General features: G+C 42.1%; 1 protein-coding gene across 1 annotated transcript in view; it reads left to right on the forward strand.

Moving 5' to 3' along the window:
- LOC121865647 (segmentation protein even-skipped-like) overlaps window positions 1-15,391 on the forward strand; it is a 65,470-nt gene that overhangs the window by 15,242 nt on the left and 34,837 nt on the right. The window contains exons 2-3 of the mRNA XM_042365174.1: window positions 6,188-6,408; window positions 6,549-7,150. Of these exons, the coding sequence (XP_042221108.1) occupies window positions 6,188-6,408; window positions 6,549-7,150 (823 nt within the window). The remainder of the gene's footprint in view (window positions 1-6,187; window positions 6,409-6,548; window positions 7,151-15,391) is intronic.

The following is a 15,391-nucleotide window of genomic DNA, read 5'->3' on the forward strand; positions in this document are numbered from 1 at the left end:
GGTCACGACTCCTGGTATGTGTAGTGGAGTTAAGTAGCCTCTAATCTCTGCTAATCTTGTCTGCCCGAATCGCCATCGAGTTATGGGTGTGAATCCCCCAAAGTCTCTTCTAATCTCCGTCTGTCACAACACGACATTGGTAGACGGGATTGGCAAGGACGGCGGAGGATTTGAGGTGAAGGGAAGAATGTGGAGCGATCAATGGTGGGTCCTACAGTCATACACACCGAAGGGGTCCTACAGTCATATGGGTCCTACAGCAATACATATTGATGGATCATACATTCATACACACTGGGGGAAAGAATCGAATGAAGAGTAAAAATGTAGAGGTAATGAGGAACCACATAACAAACTGATAGTAATTCATGTACTTTCTTGTGTTAACTTTCCTCGTAGATTTTTTATGCGAAAAAAACCCAACCAAAACATCATTCTATTGTGCAGAAAAGGATGTATATGGAAAGACACACTAGTTTAGGGACTCACAAGCCTCGAGTAATCCAGTAGGAGGCGAAAATCACTAATGGTCAAGATAATGTCTCCAAAAACTCACTCGTGAAACCTTTAAACCGTAGTTAAATACTTCTTGAATGACCGGTTTATTCACCCGCTAAGTCACCCCTCAAATGAAACCTGATAACCTTTGACCCTTGGCTGCGACCCGGTCCTCTAGAGGCGAGGTCAATCTGTCTTACCTGGTCACACCTTACGTGACCTGACCTCCGCCCTTCACATGGCCTCCAAGACATTACCTGTACCTCCCACTCGGCCGCTAACTCATTAAGGATCATTGTGAAAAGTGTCAAAGTAGAATGATCTCATGAACAGGTACGTGTGAGCCGCAGACCTTGTACCAGTCCTCCTCCCAGCTGCTGTACCGCGTTATCTATCAGTCTACCAATTATCTATTTGTACGCAACAATAAACACAATAGATAAAAACTGAACTTAAGTATAACACATCTCCCATACTGAGACTCAAACTACATATTTAGCTGCATTCTTCCATTCTGAATTGTAAATTACGGTATCATTAATTTTCTCATTGCTATCTGTTTCTTTGACCTCCCAGCCTCCACCTGGTTTCATTAGGGCGGTGGGTAGGATCAGGTCACCGCCAAGGTAGGCAAGTGTTACCAATCATGAGCTCGTCAGGGGCCCAGCCCTCGCGTTAGATCTTTGACGTGCTGTCGCCACCTCCTGTGATCTCGTGTGACCCCCACCTGTCTCACCTACCCAGCCCAGCCAAACCTAACTGGTTTATATATATATATATATATATATATATATATATATATATATATATATATATATATATATATATATATATATATATATATATATATATATATATATATATATATATTTAGATATCACCTTTTATGAGTTTTATTATATTGTTCCATTAGAAGCATTATTATTATTATTATTATTATTATTATTATTATTATTATTATTATTATTAGTGAAATACTACACACAGACTACAACCCACAAAATATTGTTAGAGAAACTTTTATTCCCTCGTTTTTTATTATTTGTTTGTTTGTTTGTAGTAGTATACCGTATCGGCTTCTCCGTTTTAGTAAAATAACTTTTCTTGGCTGGGGAATGAGAAAATTAAATTTAAGAACATGTAATTAAAACGAAACTTGTTTTACGTGTACACTTTATAATACCCAAAAAACTTCTGTATAGAATATAAAGATCTTAACCAGGATACCTTAGAAATGCTTTGACTTCAGGTGGGTACTGAGGCTCAACCCTGACCTCTTCTTGACCTGGAGGGCGATATTGCCGGTGAGTACGTAAAAGCTACAACTAAACGATTTTTACCTACAGGAATATATGTAGCCCGATCGTTATGCCCAGATTATTATTTTTTGTAACCAGATAACTTAAACAATTTCAGTGTAATAATACTTCTTGAACTTATTGTGTATTCACCTGTATTTTTGTAGCCTTACTATCTTAATAACTTGATTGAGAATTACTTTAGGATCACATGAAGATTAAACACCCTGGGTGAACATTTTGGAGTGCCTAATCTACATGTGATATGAATCTCTCACACACACACACACACACACACACACACACACACACACACACACACACACACAAAACACCCACTTGACACACTCGTCAGTACCCATGAGAGGGTCTGGTGGGCCCTGAGTGGTGTTTTGGCAGGCTGGTGCGAGGTCGTTCACCTTTCTCTACCAGGTGATTAGCTGAGCAAGTAGCCATCACCGCCCATTATACCTGGCTTCCTTAACCCCTTACCTGCCTTGGCACCTCTATGCCTTCTCCTCACCTCCCTTCCTTGCCTCTACCATTCCCTCTTTTCACTCCCTTCCTCTCCTTTCTACTCCCTCCCTTCCATTCCTGTCTCCTCATCTCGCCTTCCCTCTCCTCACCCCCGTTCCCCTTATTCTTCCCTCTCCTCCTCTCACTTTCCTTCACCTCCCTTTCCTCCATCTCTCTCCTCTCCTCTCTCTTAGCTTCTCTTATTTTCTCATCTCTCCTTATTATCTTCTCCTCTCACTCCATCTCTCCGTCTGGTTCTTTAATCATCCTTCTCTCCCCCAAATATCATCATTAACTCGAATACGCTGGATAACTTCAAACATAGGCTGGCTGGATATATGAGCAATAGGGGTTGGGTGTAAACGGGCCTGCCCATTATGGACCAATATACCCGCTGTAGTTTCCTCCATTCTTATGTTCTTGGCACGTACTCAAGGAACAACTTGGGTTGATATGTCAGACTTGGTAGTACACACACACACACATACACACTAGCGACATCTCGTCTCCACACTAGAGAGTAAGTCAATTCTCATGACAAATCGCTTAAGGTGCGGCTCCCTTTGTGACCTTTGTGATAGCGGCTCCTCCTTCCTTCCCTCACTGACCACCGCCGCCATCTGGGTATCTGTAGGAGAAGCCGCCGTCGCCACCGGTTCCTGTGTGGTCACCTCTCGCTAATATATTCATGTGTCTGGTGACTTATGGGGGATGTTTGTACCTACGGATGTTATTGACGACGACTGTATGAGTGTCAGTCTCCCCTCTCCCTCCCTCCCCTCCCCTCACCGTGGGAGACAAACATCTAACAGAGTCTCTCATGACCACTTGTTCATAGAGTCTCTGTTACCTTGAGTGGAGTCTCTCTCTCTCTCTCTCTCTCTCTCTACTATTGTTTGGTCGCTTATTACATATTGTCTTATTATTCACCTGTTTTTTGAGTCCCATTTATTGTTATTTTTTATATAAATTTACCTTCTCTTTTATTACTGATATTGAATTGAATTGAATTGAAACAGTTTATTTAACCAGAAAAACACAGATACAGAGTGGATAATAATAACAATATTAACATGGCTGAGCCAGTTGAGAACCTGAGCTCTCTTTTAGGCACCTGATATATACTATACATTTATTTCAAGGAAGTATTATGTAACATTTAGTATCATCTGGAATAGTACAATAGCATGGTGGTAATAAGAACATCTCATAATGTTACCACGGTCATCACATCAATATTTATTTATTTATTGTATTTATTTATTTATTTATTTGTTTTTAGTTAATTTTTTGTATTCATATTATAAATATATGCACAAATTACAGTAGAATTTAAAAACATAAGTATAATGGGGGAGCAGTACAACATGGGTTGTACAGTATTAAGGTTGAACAAGAGGACAGAGCTGTCAGGATTATGTCAAGTTGGCAAATATGTTTATTGCAATGGTAATTTCTTATCTATTTACATGATAATTTCTGATAAAACAGTTTTGATGGTACAATAAAAGCAGGTACCGGTCGGGTCAACACATCTATTTCCTGTCAAACACCAAGAGGCTGAGGAGAAGTTGGTGTCAGAGGGAAGACTACTGGGCGAGAAGAGCTAAACATAGGGCGGAGGGCGGGGTTGGGGAGTCCTGGAGGAAGGGGAGTCCAGAGTCCATGGGAGGGGGAGAGGGTCCTAGGGGACAGGATTCCAAGGGAGAGGGAGTCCTGAAAGAGGGGGAATCCAAGGGGGGCGGGAGCCCTTGGGAGAGAGGATTCCTGGAGGAGGGGAAGTCCTAAATAATGGGGGTGGGAGTTTTGGGGAAGGGGAAGTCTTAGGGGGAAGGAGAGCCCTGACGAAAGGAAAAGTCCCAGTGAGTTAGGGGATTCCTAGGGAGAGGATGGAGAGGGTTCAAGGAGGAGTGGAAGTCTAGTAGGAAGGGGGGGTCCTGAGGGAGGTGCTACAGGGGGCAGAACAAAAAACAAACAAAAACAAGACCCAATATTTCCCCGTATTTCAGTGTAAACATTGTCGAAAATACTACACCACTGCAGTACTTTATTACCTATATGTATGCGGTGTGTCGCTCCCTGTTATCTCCCCTGCATTATAGGGTTTACATCATCGTCGTCATCACCAAACACACTGTACGTTCTATGATTTATCTGGTAACTGATGGATGATTCACACCACACTATAACTATTTTTAATCAGCATACGTAAATACCCTTACCAAGACGTACGTACCACACCAACCACCGTAGTTTATTAATATACCGTCACGTCCGTCAGCATACATTACGGCCAAGTATGAGGAGACCAAAGAAAATTCATAGAACTTCGGTGTAGATTAGAATATAAAGTTCATTACGTATTCAGAGGAATGTAAATGAGTGGGACTACTGGTGACCATAGTGGTGTTGAAGGCCATCTTAAGGTTTTGTAGCGTAGGGAGAGGCCATAAAGATCACTCACTCGCCTGTTGTGAGTGACCAAGACTGCCATAACGAAGCAAGAGACTAACCTAACCTAACCTAACCAGATATGGAGGGACAGAGAGACATACACCCATATATGAACGAATAGATTTATAGATATATACACAGATAAAAAAAATAGATTATTTCAACTGTTAAATTGACCAACAAACTTTTAATGTTAATATACAACCTTTTAGACGTGTGTGTGTGTGTGTGTGTGTGTGTGTGTGCTTCCTCTTTCTCTTTCATCTCACTTTATCCTTCTGTTTAGTTATCTAGCTTCCTCTATTTTCTCTCCATCCTTGTTATTATTCTGTGGTCTAACTCCCACGTTCTTCTGCTCTCTCGGTTCTCTTCTTAAACTGTTTATCAGAATATTCTTGTATCGTCTCCATCCCTCCCTCGGGTTCTCAGGTCCAGTCTTCCTTCGACCACGTGGTGATGCCAAGTTTACACAGCATCTTTAAGTCTTATTTGGTGTTTTTCTAAAATGAAATTGTTCCCAAAAGGTCAAAATATTACATAGTAGTGATAATAATTACTGAATATGTATATAATGTTAGTTTCTTGGTATACAGCTGAAAACTGTTATGAACATTTTATCGGGATGTTTCTTAATTTGTGAAATACTGCCAAGAAAATAATAGTTTACGATTGAAGATCATTTGATACACAAACACTGATATTACTTAATGAATTTGTTTATAAAACAATTATTTCCATAAGGTAGGTAGGGCGATATGACACTGCTCTCTGATTGGTCACAAGAAGAGTGCTACTGCTCCTTAGCTCCGCCTACCTGGCTTGTAAGCCAATCACGCTCCTGCGACGCGCCACCCGAAAGGCTCATAAACTGATGGCGCTGATTTTCAGCAGTCATTCCACATCATCACGCTGTCTTGTGTGTCATGTTGAGGACCTGAACCATCCAGTTAAACTCGAGGATTCTGTTGAAGAAAATTACGTCTTCCCGTGTGGAATCAGAGATGATGGGCGGATTGGAGGAGCGTCTCTCTTTCTTGGTGGGGCAACAGGTGCCCGTCAGCCCCCCCTGCAGCCCTTCTTCAGGCAGCCTGACGCCACCCTCACCCCACCACCATAGCACAGAGACCAAGGACGGCGATTCTGGTGAGTACATTACTAATATTGTTTAAGGGATGCAGTAATAGAATTAAGACATTCATGTAATTTGCACATTAACAGTATATGAAGAAACAGTGTTGAGGTGATATGATGTGCAATACATACATACAGTACATCTGTTTCTTTTCAAAGATTTTTGGTTGGATTTATATATTAAGTTGAACTACATCACCGATCATTGTCTTCAAACTATAGGCCTACATCACATTTGTCTACAAGTTGATGTGAGATTTTTTGGGTTAACAATTATATTTTTCTTGCAGTCACTGAGAAGGCCTTGGAGGCTCCGGCAGCTACCTCAACACCGCCTCCAAAGGGTACGGCGGCCAGCCAGCCCTCGGCGGAGCTGAGACGGTATAGGACAGCCTTTACCAGGGAGCAGATCACACGCCTGGAGAAGGAATTCCTGAGGGAGAACTATGTCAGCCGCCCGCGACGCTGTGAGCTGGCCAAGGAGCTGGGACTCTCAGAAGCTACCATCAAGGTAATGGCCATTATTATAGTATGTGTGTCAAGATAGTGAATAAACTTTATAGTTGTCAGTGTATGAACTCACCTTCTGCAATAATGTAACTCAAACATCGGTGTGACGAAGAAGACTAAATTATTGTATCTCCTCCGCAGGTGTGGTTTCAGAACCGACGCATGAAGGACAAACGACAGAGGATGGCCGTGGCTTGGCCCTATGCTGACCCGACCCTCGCCGCTTACTTGTTACACGCCGCAGCTGCTACAGGAGCCTACCCTCCCTACCTACCACCCTCGCCCATGTCCGACAGCCCTTGGGTAGGGCCACCAAGTGTGGGACCCACGCCGCATCTCTCCTACACCGCTCCACACATGACCTACACACCTCCATCACAGCCGCCTTCACTCAGCCGATTTGCTCCATATCCCCGCCCGCAGCCGCCCATGCTGTCCCCACCGTACACCATGCCTGCCGACCTCCACGCTCCTCATCCACGGTCTCCCACATTACCCACCCCCACACCCGTCCTCCCACGCCCATCCATGTGTCACGGACACCTGTCTGCTTGTCCAGCCTATACCTCCCCTAAGGACGCCTGCCTCTGTGGTTTCATGTACCCTAGTCTAACACAGAACCTAGGCCACCACATGCCTCTCTCTTGCCCCAACCTATCTATGACGACTCACAAAACAAATTCCCCGCTCTCATCTCCCAGTTCCTGCACCCCAGTATCATGCAGTAGCAGCAACAGCCCAAGGCAAGAAGCCTCCCCTACACCCACCTTCACCAAGAACAACTCCCCCTCCACCACCACACCCAGACTCTTTAAGCCTTACGATGATGAACCTTTAGCTAGAGTTTAGAACTTGTCTCATTGTGTGGTTTCTATATTATCTTTGTTTGTCACCTGTGATGTGCTGTGCAGTGCTTTATATTTTATTATGAACTTATTTATATACTTATGAATAAAAATTTTATTGTTGATATATCTTGTTTTGTTCCTCCTTCACCGATAGTCTTGGGTGAAATTTTCTTATCCTCTGAACACAAAATATTAAGTTTCTCATGTTTCATACTTTTATAAGACATTAGATATCATAAATGACAAACATCAGTATAAGGGCATAATTACCTCCTTTATTATGTATGGTATGTCTTCAAAAGCTGTAAAATATCTCCAAAGAACTCCCACAAACATAATTAAAATGAAAATAAAAAAAATAACTAGAGAAAATTTTTACACCAATGTCACATCAACCTTCATCACAGTCTGTCTATGCATCATCCATGAGTCAAAGTAGAACCAATATTAACACGAGAGTAAAGCTAATGTGGGCTGATCTATCTAACTCTTCAAGATCTTAAGTAACAGAATTATAATTGTATTTTGTCCAGTGTCATGGTATTCTGTCCAGCGTAATCATATCTGGAATAATTTTGTCCCAAGAAAAAATAATATATGGGACTGTTTTAAATGGAGAGTTGTGCAGGGGTCATAGTGGGAGGTTTGTCCGTATTGAACATCTGTGAACACCAAGAAACACTGACTTTACAATCACATTCTTGCGTCAGAAGGAAATACAAATAAAATCTAGGGCTGCGCCACACCTCAACCCGGCACAGGGTAAAGTACAGGTGTGTGGGCTACCTGGAGGGTCAGGTCAAGAGTTCGTGGAGGAGGGTCATTAAACCTCTTCTGGTAGTAGCCAATGGTCATTATAACGTACGTGTCAGATTCTCTCACCTCGAGGACCCAAGCCATAAAAACGGTATTGTGTTACTTAAATGTAAATGAATATGAAATATAAAACAGACAGGTAACTCGAGACCTTCTGAATTAGTTACTGAAGGTGTGAGATTAAATATCTATAGTATATTTGTCTCTAGGTTCAGTGTTTCTTATTTTGTGACTCATCATAATTTTCGATGAGTAACAATGTGTGTCATTCCACACGTGATCAATAAATAGATCAGGAAAATCAACAGCAAACAATTCCAAAATAGTTTATACTTTTACTTCTTCCTAACATGCGTGAGATAAACTATACAAACAATTCAGTTGGAGTTATCCTTTGCTGTGTTCTAAATGATAAAAAAGCTCAGTTTTCAAGCAGTTCCCGAGTGACATACAAAAACAGCCTGGTTCACACACTTCCGCCAGAGTGAGGTGTATCCGGGTTGTGATGTTGGTGAACGACGTTTGCTTCCACCAGGCGGCGCTGACAATATTATTTTTTATAATTTATATGAGAAAGGATTATGTGGAGATTAGGCTAGTCACTAACCTCTATTAAAACGACATCTTGTCTAGTAATGGACTCATACTGTTTAACATCAGCCTATAAAAGCGGGTTGCATAAGTGAACTGTACACTAAACCTTCAGTACACAAAGAAACTACCCAGCCACGACTGCACTCGACCGCCATCATTTACCCAACTGTAAAATAAGGTACCAATTTGCACCTTGACTTACTTTAGCACAAGAGACGAGCTTTATACCCCCTTAGCCGCCCCTTCCATAACATAGGACTATTCTGATTAAACTTCTCCTCGCTCTTGATCTGAACAACTGTGTATCTGACCCAGAATATCGCGTTAGCATGAAATTAGGTTAGGTTAGGTTAGGTAATCATCCGAACAGTTCCCTGATAGTCAATAATAAACCCAAACTACCTTCCAAGGATCGGGATGTCGACTGCACCATTTTGTCGATGAAGAATTTGGCTTGACAGAGAGAAGGTGAACCAGAAGTCGATTGGGAGTCGAGATGAGTGTCGGGGAGGCAATTGTGAGCGAGGTCTTGAAGCGACGGGAAGAACTTAGGTACAGAGAGAGAGAGAGAGAGAGAGAGAGAGAGAGAGAGAGAGAGAGAGAGAGAGAGAGAGAGAGAGAATATGGCGTGGTTGACTCTCCCTTGTGAGTGATGGCGCTTTTACGTCGCCACTCTCCCCCGCCACCTCGCCGTCGCCCTCCTACCATCAGCGAGGATTATTGCCTGCGTTCAGTGAAACCCGACATGGAGTGAGATAGTGACGAGGTGGTGAAGGTGTGGCGAGGGAGGGGAGATGTGGCGAGGGAGGGGAGATGAGGCGAGGGAGGGGAGATGAGGGAGTAGAGGTGAGGCGAGCGAGTAAAAGTGTGGCGAGGGAATAGAGATGAGGCAAGGGAGTAGAGGTGTGGCGAGGGAGTAGAGGTGAGGCAAAAGAGTAGAGGTGTGGCGAGGGGGTATAGAGGGAACAGAAGAGGTGGCAGGAGCTATTTGACCCTCTGAGTAATAACACAAAGATAGGCCTACCGTCCTCCATGCACGGTACTATATCAAACTAAAATTCACTGACTATACTGTAGATCATTATGTGTATCCCTAATGTCTTATATACAAAAAAAAACAGAAGAAAACACACGACTCATTATAAAAATCACCCAAGATGCTTTTGATCTGTGTATGACTAAAAACTATGCTTGTAAGGGTGTGTCTTCTTAGCGCGATGATCTAGTTCCCGGTACTGTATAGTTTAAAGAAGTTTAGTTGGAGATCGCAGCTCAAAAGGAGACCGACACTCACAGCCCAGCCACCAAGGTCTAATAGAGGCTGTGTGACCTGAAGACTCTGACTCTCTCTCTCTCTCTCTCTCTCTCTAAGCAAAACAAGCTGCTGAATCACGATAGACGCTCAGTATATAGTGACGGAGATTTTACGTCTGTCACATAAATATTGAGAAGTCACATTCGGCAACAAAAAAAAAAAAAAACTTTCAAATATATAAGATACCGAACTAAGTAATCTGAGTTACCGATATTATAGTTAGAGTTGAATTAGTTGGATTAGTTGTAGATTATAGCTTCCCCAACTGATTTCACCTGATGATTAAACACCTTAACACTAACCTAACCTAACCTAATCTTTTCTAATCTAACCTAACCTAACCTAACCCCAAGGTATTTTAGTGATAGGGTGTTAATTCATTAGGTGAAATAAGCTGGCTGGGTGAATCTCGTGACCCAGCGAACACAAATGTGATGGTGGTAGTCTCGAGGGAGTTGACCTGTAGGGTAGTGTGGGCGGAGCGGTCATGACGAGGGTGTTATTGGTCCCACAGGAGTGTACCCACCCACCCATCCACCCGGCACGAGACGCCACCCATCAACCTCCTGTAACAGCTACTGGAGGCTCTCTCTCTCTCTCTCTCTCTCTCTCTCTCTCTCTCTCTCTCTCTCTCTCTCTCTCGAATCTGATATGAAGAAAGAAAAAAATCCGATTAACACTGACACACATTACCGACTGTTCTCTATTCCTGCTGACAGTGGTGTTGACTGACATACACTCAAGATGTTCATGAGTTAGCGATTATACTTCCTTTCGGTGTTGGTGTAATCTTTCGTGTCTTTGCTATGGATACAACTCAAACCTCTACCATCAGCAACTCCTTTTCTATGGTATCAGCGACCTCAAATTTAATATTATTCATTGATAATCTCAGTTTAACAGTTAAATTAGTATATATAAGGAGGCCACAACTATTTTACCTCTCTACTTCAAGTTAATGTTAAAATATGTATCGAGCTTCAGAGGATTAAACATACGGTAAAATTAACAGTGTAAAACTTATGTTAATTTATCATTATATAATTTAATTTTTATCTTCCTGTTCACATTTAAATACTAATGCAAACTTTAAAGAGCCCTACACGTCCATACTGAGATATTGAAACGCTATATCTTGACCCCAGGAAGTGAAATAACTTAAATATCCCTTAAATAGGCATAATGTGACGATCAAATTTACCTTTCTGTAAATGTAAGTATAGATGCCATAGCCTACAAAACACTAAACAGGGGATCTAATTCGATTCCATTTACAAAACATCGTAAATCAACTCCCATATGACCAAATATGGGATTCGATCGCCTTTGTCTCTTCTTTCGGCATCTATAAAACAAATGACGACCGACATTAACACCACGTGTGGGCGTTATCGCAGCTGATCCCGAGTTTTTCAAAAGAATCGACTTACGAAGCTCAGAGAATTTAAGTCCAGGTCTCTCCTTTAGGTTTCGATTCCCCATGAGAGCAATAAACTAATTCACACTAACCCGACACTCCCTGGCCACCATAAGGGGATCAGAACCCATTACTGCCGCCGCTGATTCTGGAGTGATGAATGGAAGACACGCACGCGCGCACGCGTACACACACACACACACACACTGGAGTAGGGTATTTAACCACTGAGTTTAATATTAGTTGTTGTGATACGAGAGTGTGTGTTTATTTGGTTCTGGATGTGAACACTGAGAGGAAGGGAACAGAATGAAGGGACGGAGGAAGAGGGAACAAACTAAGATGAAGGAAAGGAGGAGGGAAAGGAAATCAGATGAAGGAAATAAGGATGATAGGTAAGAAATAAAAAATGGGTGGAAGGGTGATGGGGAAGATGGTTGACGGAAGATGGTTAGGGGAAATGTGGGTAGGGGGAAACATAGGTGAGGGGGAAACATGGGTAAGGGGTAGAGATAGGTGAGGGAGGGAAACATTACTACCACCGTGGTATTTATGGGTTGTGATGCCTCGGTAATGACCAGCTAGCGTGATGAAGTACCCGGGTAGTGCTAATTATAGTTATCATTCTCCTGAGACTCTCTCTCTCTCTCTCTCTCTCTCTCTCTCTCTCTCTTGCTCTCGGAATGACAGAATTACCGCCTGATCCACCACAGTGTCACGGTTCACTTCCTATTGCACCGGGCGACGATTCCTTCAAGAATTGATTAACAATACCAGGAAAACTAATATATATATATATATATATATATATATATATATATATATATATATATATATATATATATATATATATATATATATATCACCTCTACCTGTGGATGATGTGAGTGTAGTACAGTGGTGACTGGTGGAGCAGTGCACAGAAGACACCATTTACCATAGAGATGATAATAGTATACTAGAGGAAGGTTGTAAGTAGTTTCGTAAATGACTCATCCCAGGCGATCATTCTCACTAACCAACTCAAGATAATTGTCTTTCGGTGTTCGCTTCAACTGACCTTCGTGTGAGGTGTTTGGGGGATGTAACTCGGTACAAGCATGGTACTAATATATCAGAGAACTCACTCAACCCCAATCCAGATCCTCTAAACTTACGCCTTACAAAATTTTTGACCCACACGATACACGAGACACAAGCGAACAGAACACACACAACTCTCTTTTCAACTTGAGATTTAAACACGGAAAACGTCTCTCATTTATCAATATTAAATCAGGTGAGATAGTCTGCCGGAGTAAATGATAATGCCTTAGTCTTGAAGAGTTACCAAGTAGTATTTTATATATATTATCTGCCAACGACATCTAGTGAGTGAATTCGACGGGCGATTTAACGCTCAGCTGAGGCCTAGTATATAACATTGTATTGATATGATTACCTCCATACTAAGGGCGGACAAGTACAAGTCAATTTAGGTATGTACCAAAGAATTCCGTAGAGGTTAACTTACATTTTTTTTTACGTAAACTAAAAGTAAACTAGAACGAAACGAGTGGTCTGTAAACTTAATTCCCCCCCCTGCTACTAAAACGTCTAAAGGAAAGGCTATTGATGATTATTCTACACTGACTAAATAAGGCGCTTGAGATACAATTTATTCCATCACGTGTGTTATGTAGTTATGTAGTCTCTTAAACATCAGGATTTCTAGTGATTTTTCTTAACTCATGTAAGTTAATGAGGTAAAAGTTAATGCTGAAGAGGATACAAAGATCAAGAGGTTAAGGTGGTGACTGGTGAAGGATCCTCTGTACTACTCGGCAATGTCATCTGGAGGTAGAGTCAAGGTTAATGATCATCTGGAGGTAGAGTCAAGGTTAATGATCATCTGGAGGTAGAGTCAAGGTTAATGATCATCTGGAGGTAGAGTCAAGGTTAATGATCATCTGGAGGTAGAGTCAAGGTTAATGATCATCTTATGGTAGAATAAAATCAACGTTAAAACAACAACTGATGATTAATATAGAATGTATTTTTGTTAATGGACAGAATGTTAAAACTTTGATAGTATACAGTAGAAGGACCGAATATTAACCATCAGAAATAGAACGAAACAGAACACCAGAAATAATAACCTTGAGAATTATGATCATATCCAACACATTTCTCAATCAATAGTATTTTTTTTTTGAAGACTTAACATTATTTTCTGTACTTGAGTCTTAAAACAACATTCCTTTGCTTCTTACGCCACAAACTCTCGAGCAAATGTGAACTAGGAAAGTAATCACCAGAGGACAGTAACATATTAGAGCCACCACATACAAGAGGTCCCGCCAGCATTACCTTCTAAACAGGCTGTTCAGTATATCTCCCTCCTTGAGTTGCCACGACAGGGCCCCAAATAGGCCAGAGGGTCGATAATGCCGCTGTATCAGTCGGCACTCCACCTTATCGTAATTGGCTGGCGCGAAGCATAACTCCTTCTTCATCCTCGCCGACAACACTGAAGGACCTTATTCATCCCATCCAACACCAGCATCTCGGGGAAGGAGAACTCTCTTATGATAAAACCACTAAGAGCGTAATTAAGAAGCTCCAGGGTAGGGTTTTCAGATCTAAGGTTATATAAGTATAGCCTTTTTATTTTCAGGTAAATGCTAAAAGTTCTCGATTGGTTCGACGATCCGCCCAAAGTCATCTTATCACGTTTTTTTTAGGTGGATGTCCGTATGTGTGTGTGTGTGTGTGTGTGTGTGTGTGTGTGTGTGCGTGTGTGTGTGTGTGTGTGTGTGTGTGTATGTGTGTAAACAAAAATACTCATAACTGATGAGTTCAAATCCTAAACAATTTAGTCTGACAGGGACAAGTCGAGTTAAAGGCTACTACAGGAACTGAGGGACCATTGACCATCAGTTAAAAAGATATTCACACTAGCGTCACCATCCAACCCCTCAGCCTCGCGCCCCTTAACAGTGATGGTGATATGATGCTGCTTCTCCCCCCTTGAGGGTCTATCTACCGCCCTCCTCCCCTTATCATAATGGGTGGAGATTGCCCATATGTCGACCCTATACTCTGGTGCTCCTAGGACGCTGAGAGAGAGAGAGAGAGAAGTGGTATATTTACTCAGAATGTGTTGACCTTCGAGCAGGGGGTGAGAGGGGAGCTATGTGGTCGCTTATCTTCCAACACCGGAACTTTGAGACACACTAAACAGGAAGGAGAGAGAAGGGAGTTAACAGCGGAACGGAGAGAAGGGATGTATAGAAAAAAGGAGGAGAAAGAATGTACAGACGAAGGGGAGGAAAGGAATGAACTGAGGAAAAGAAAGAAAGAATATAAACGAATAGGAGAAAGAGAGAGAGAGAGAGAGAGAGAGAGAAGGAAAGATGAAGAGACTATGTATAAGGATAAGCGAGGGACTAATGTTATTTACGTGAGAGAAGGAGGAAGGGAGCAGAGGGAAGGAAAGAGGGAAGATGAGAGAGGAAAATATGGAGGGAGGAAGGGAGAGGAAACACACAGACGATAATTCGGAGGAAAACAAAAGGGGCATCACCAGAAGGAGTCAGATAGTTTGACCATCACCATCACCATCACCACCATCAGCTGTAGTTACATAAATTCACCATCACCATCAGTACAATCACCGTCACTATCACCATCACCATCAGTTACATAAATTCACCATCATCATCATCAGTACCATTACCATCACCATCAGTACCATCACCGTCACTATCACCATCACCATCAGTTACATAAATTCACCATCATCATCATCAGTACCATTACCATCAGTACCATTACCATCACCATCAGTACCATCACCGTCACTATCACCATCACCAGTAGCTACAAATCTTCATCACCATCATTATCACTATCAGTCTCAGCAGCAAAAGAGGTCAACACAGCCAGGTGACAGAGGAGGGGGTGGAGGGGGGGTGGTAGGGCTGAGAGAGACAGTTTAGGTTGCGGTGGTGGA

The sequence above is a fragment of the Homarus americanus genome, unplaced genomic scaffold, assembly GCF_018991925.1.
Source record: "Homarus americanus isolate GMGI-L3 unplaced genomic scaffold, GMGI_Hamer_2.0 scaffold23458, whole genome shotgun sequence".
Lineage (NCBI taxonomy): Eukaryota > Metazoa > Arthropoda > Malacostraca > Decapoda > Nephropidae > Homarus > Homarus americanus.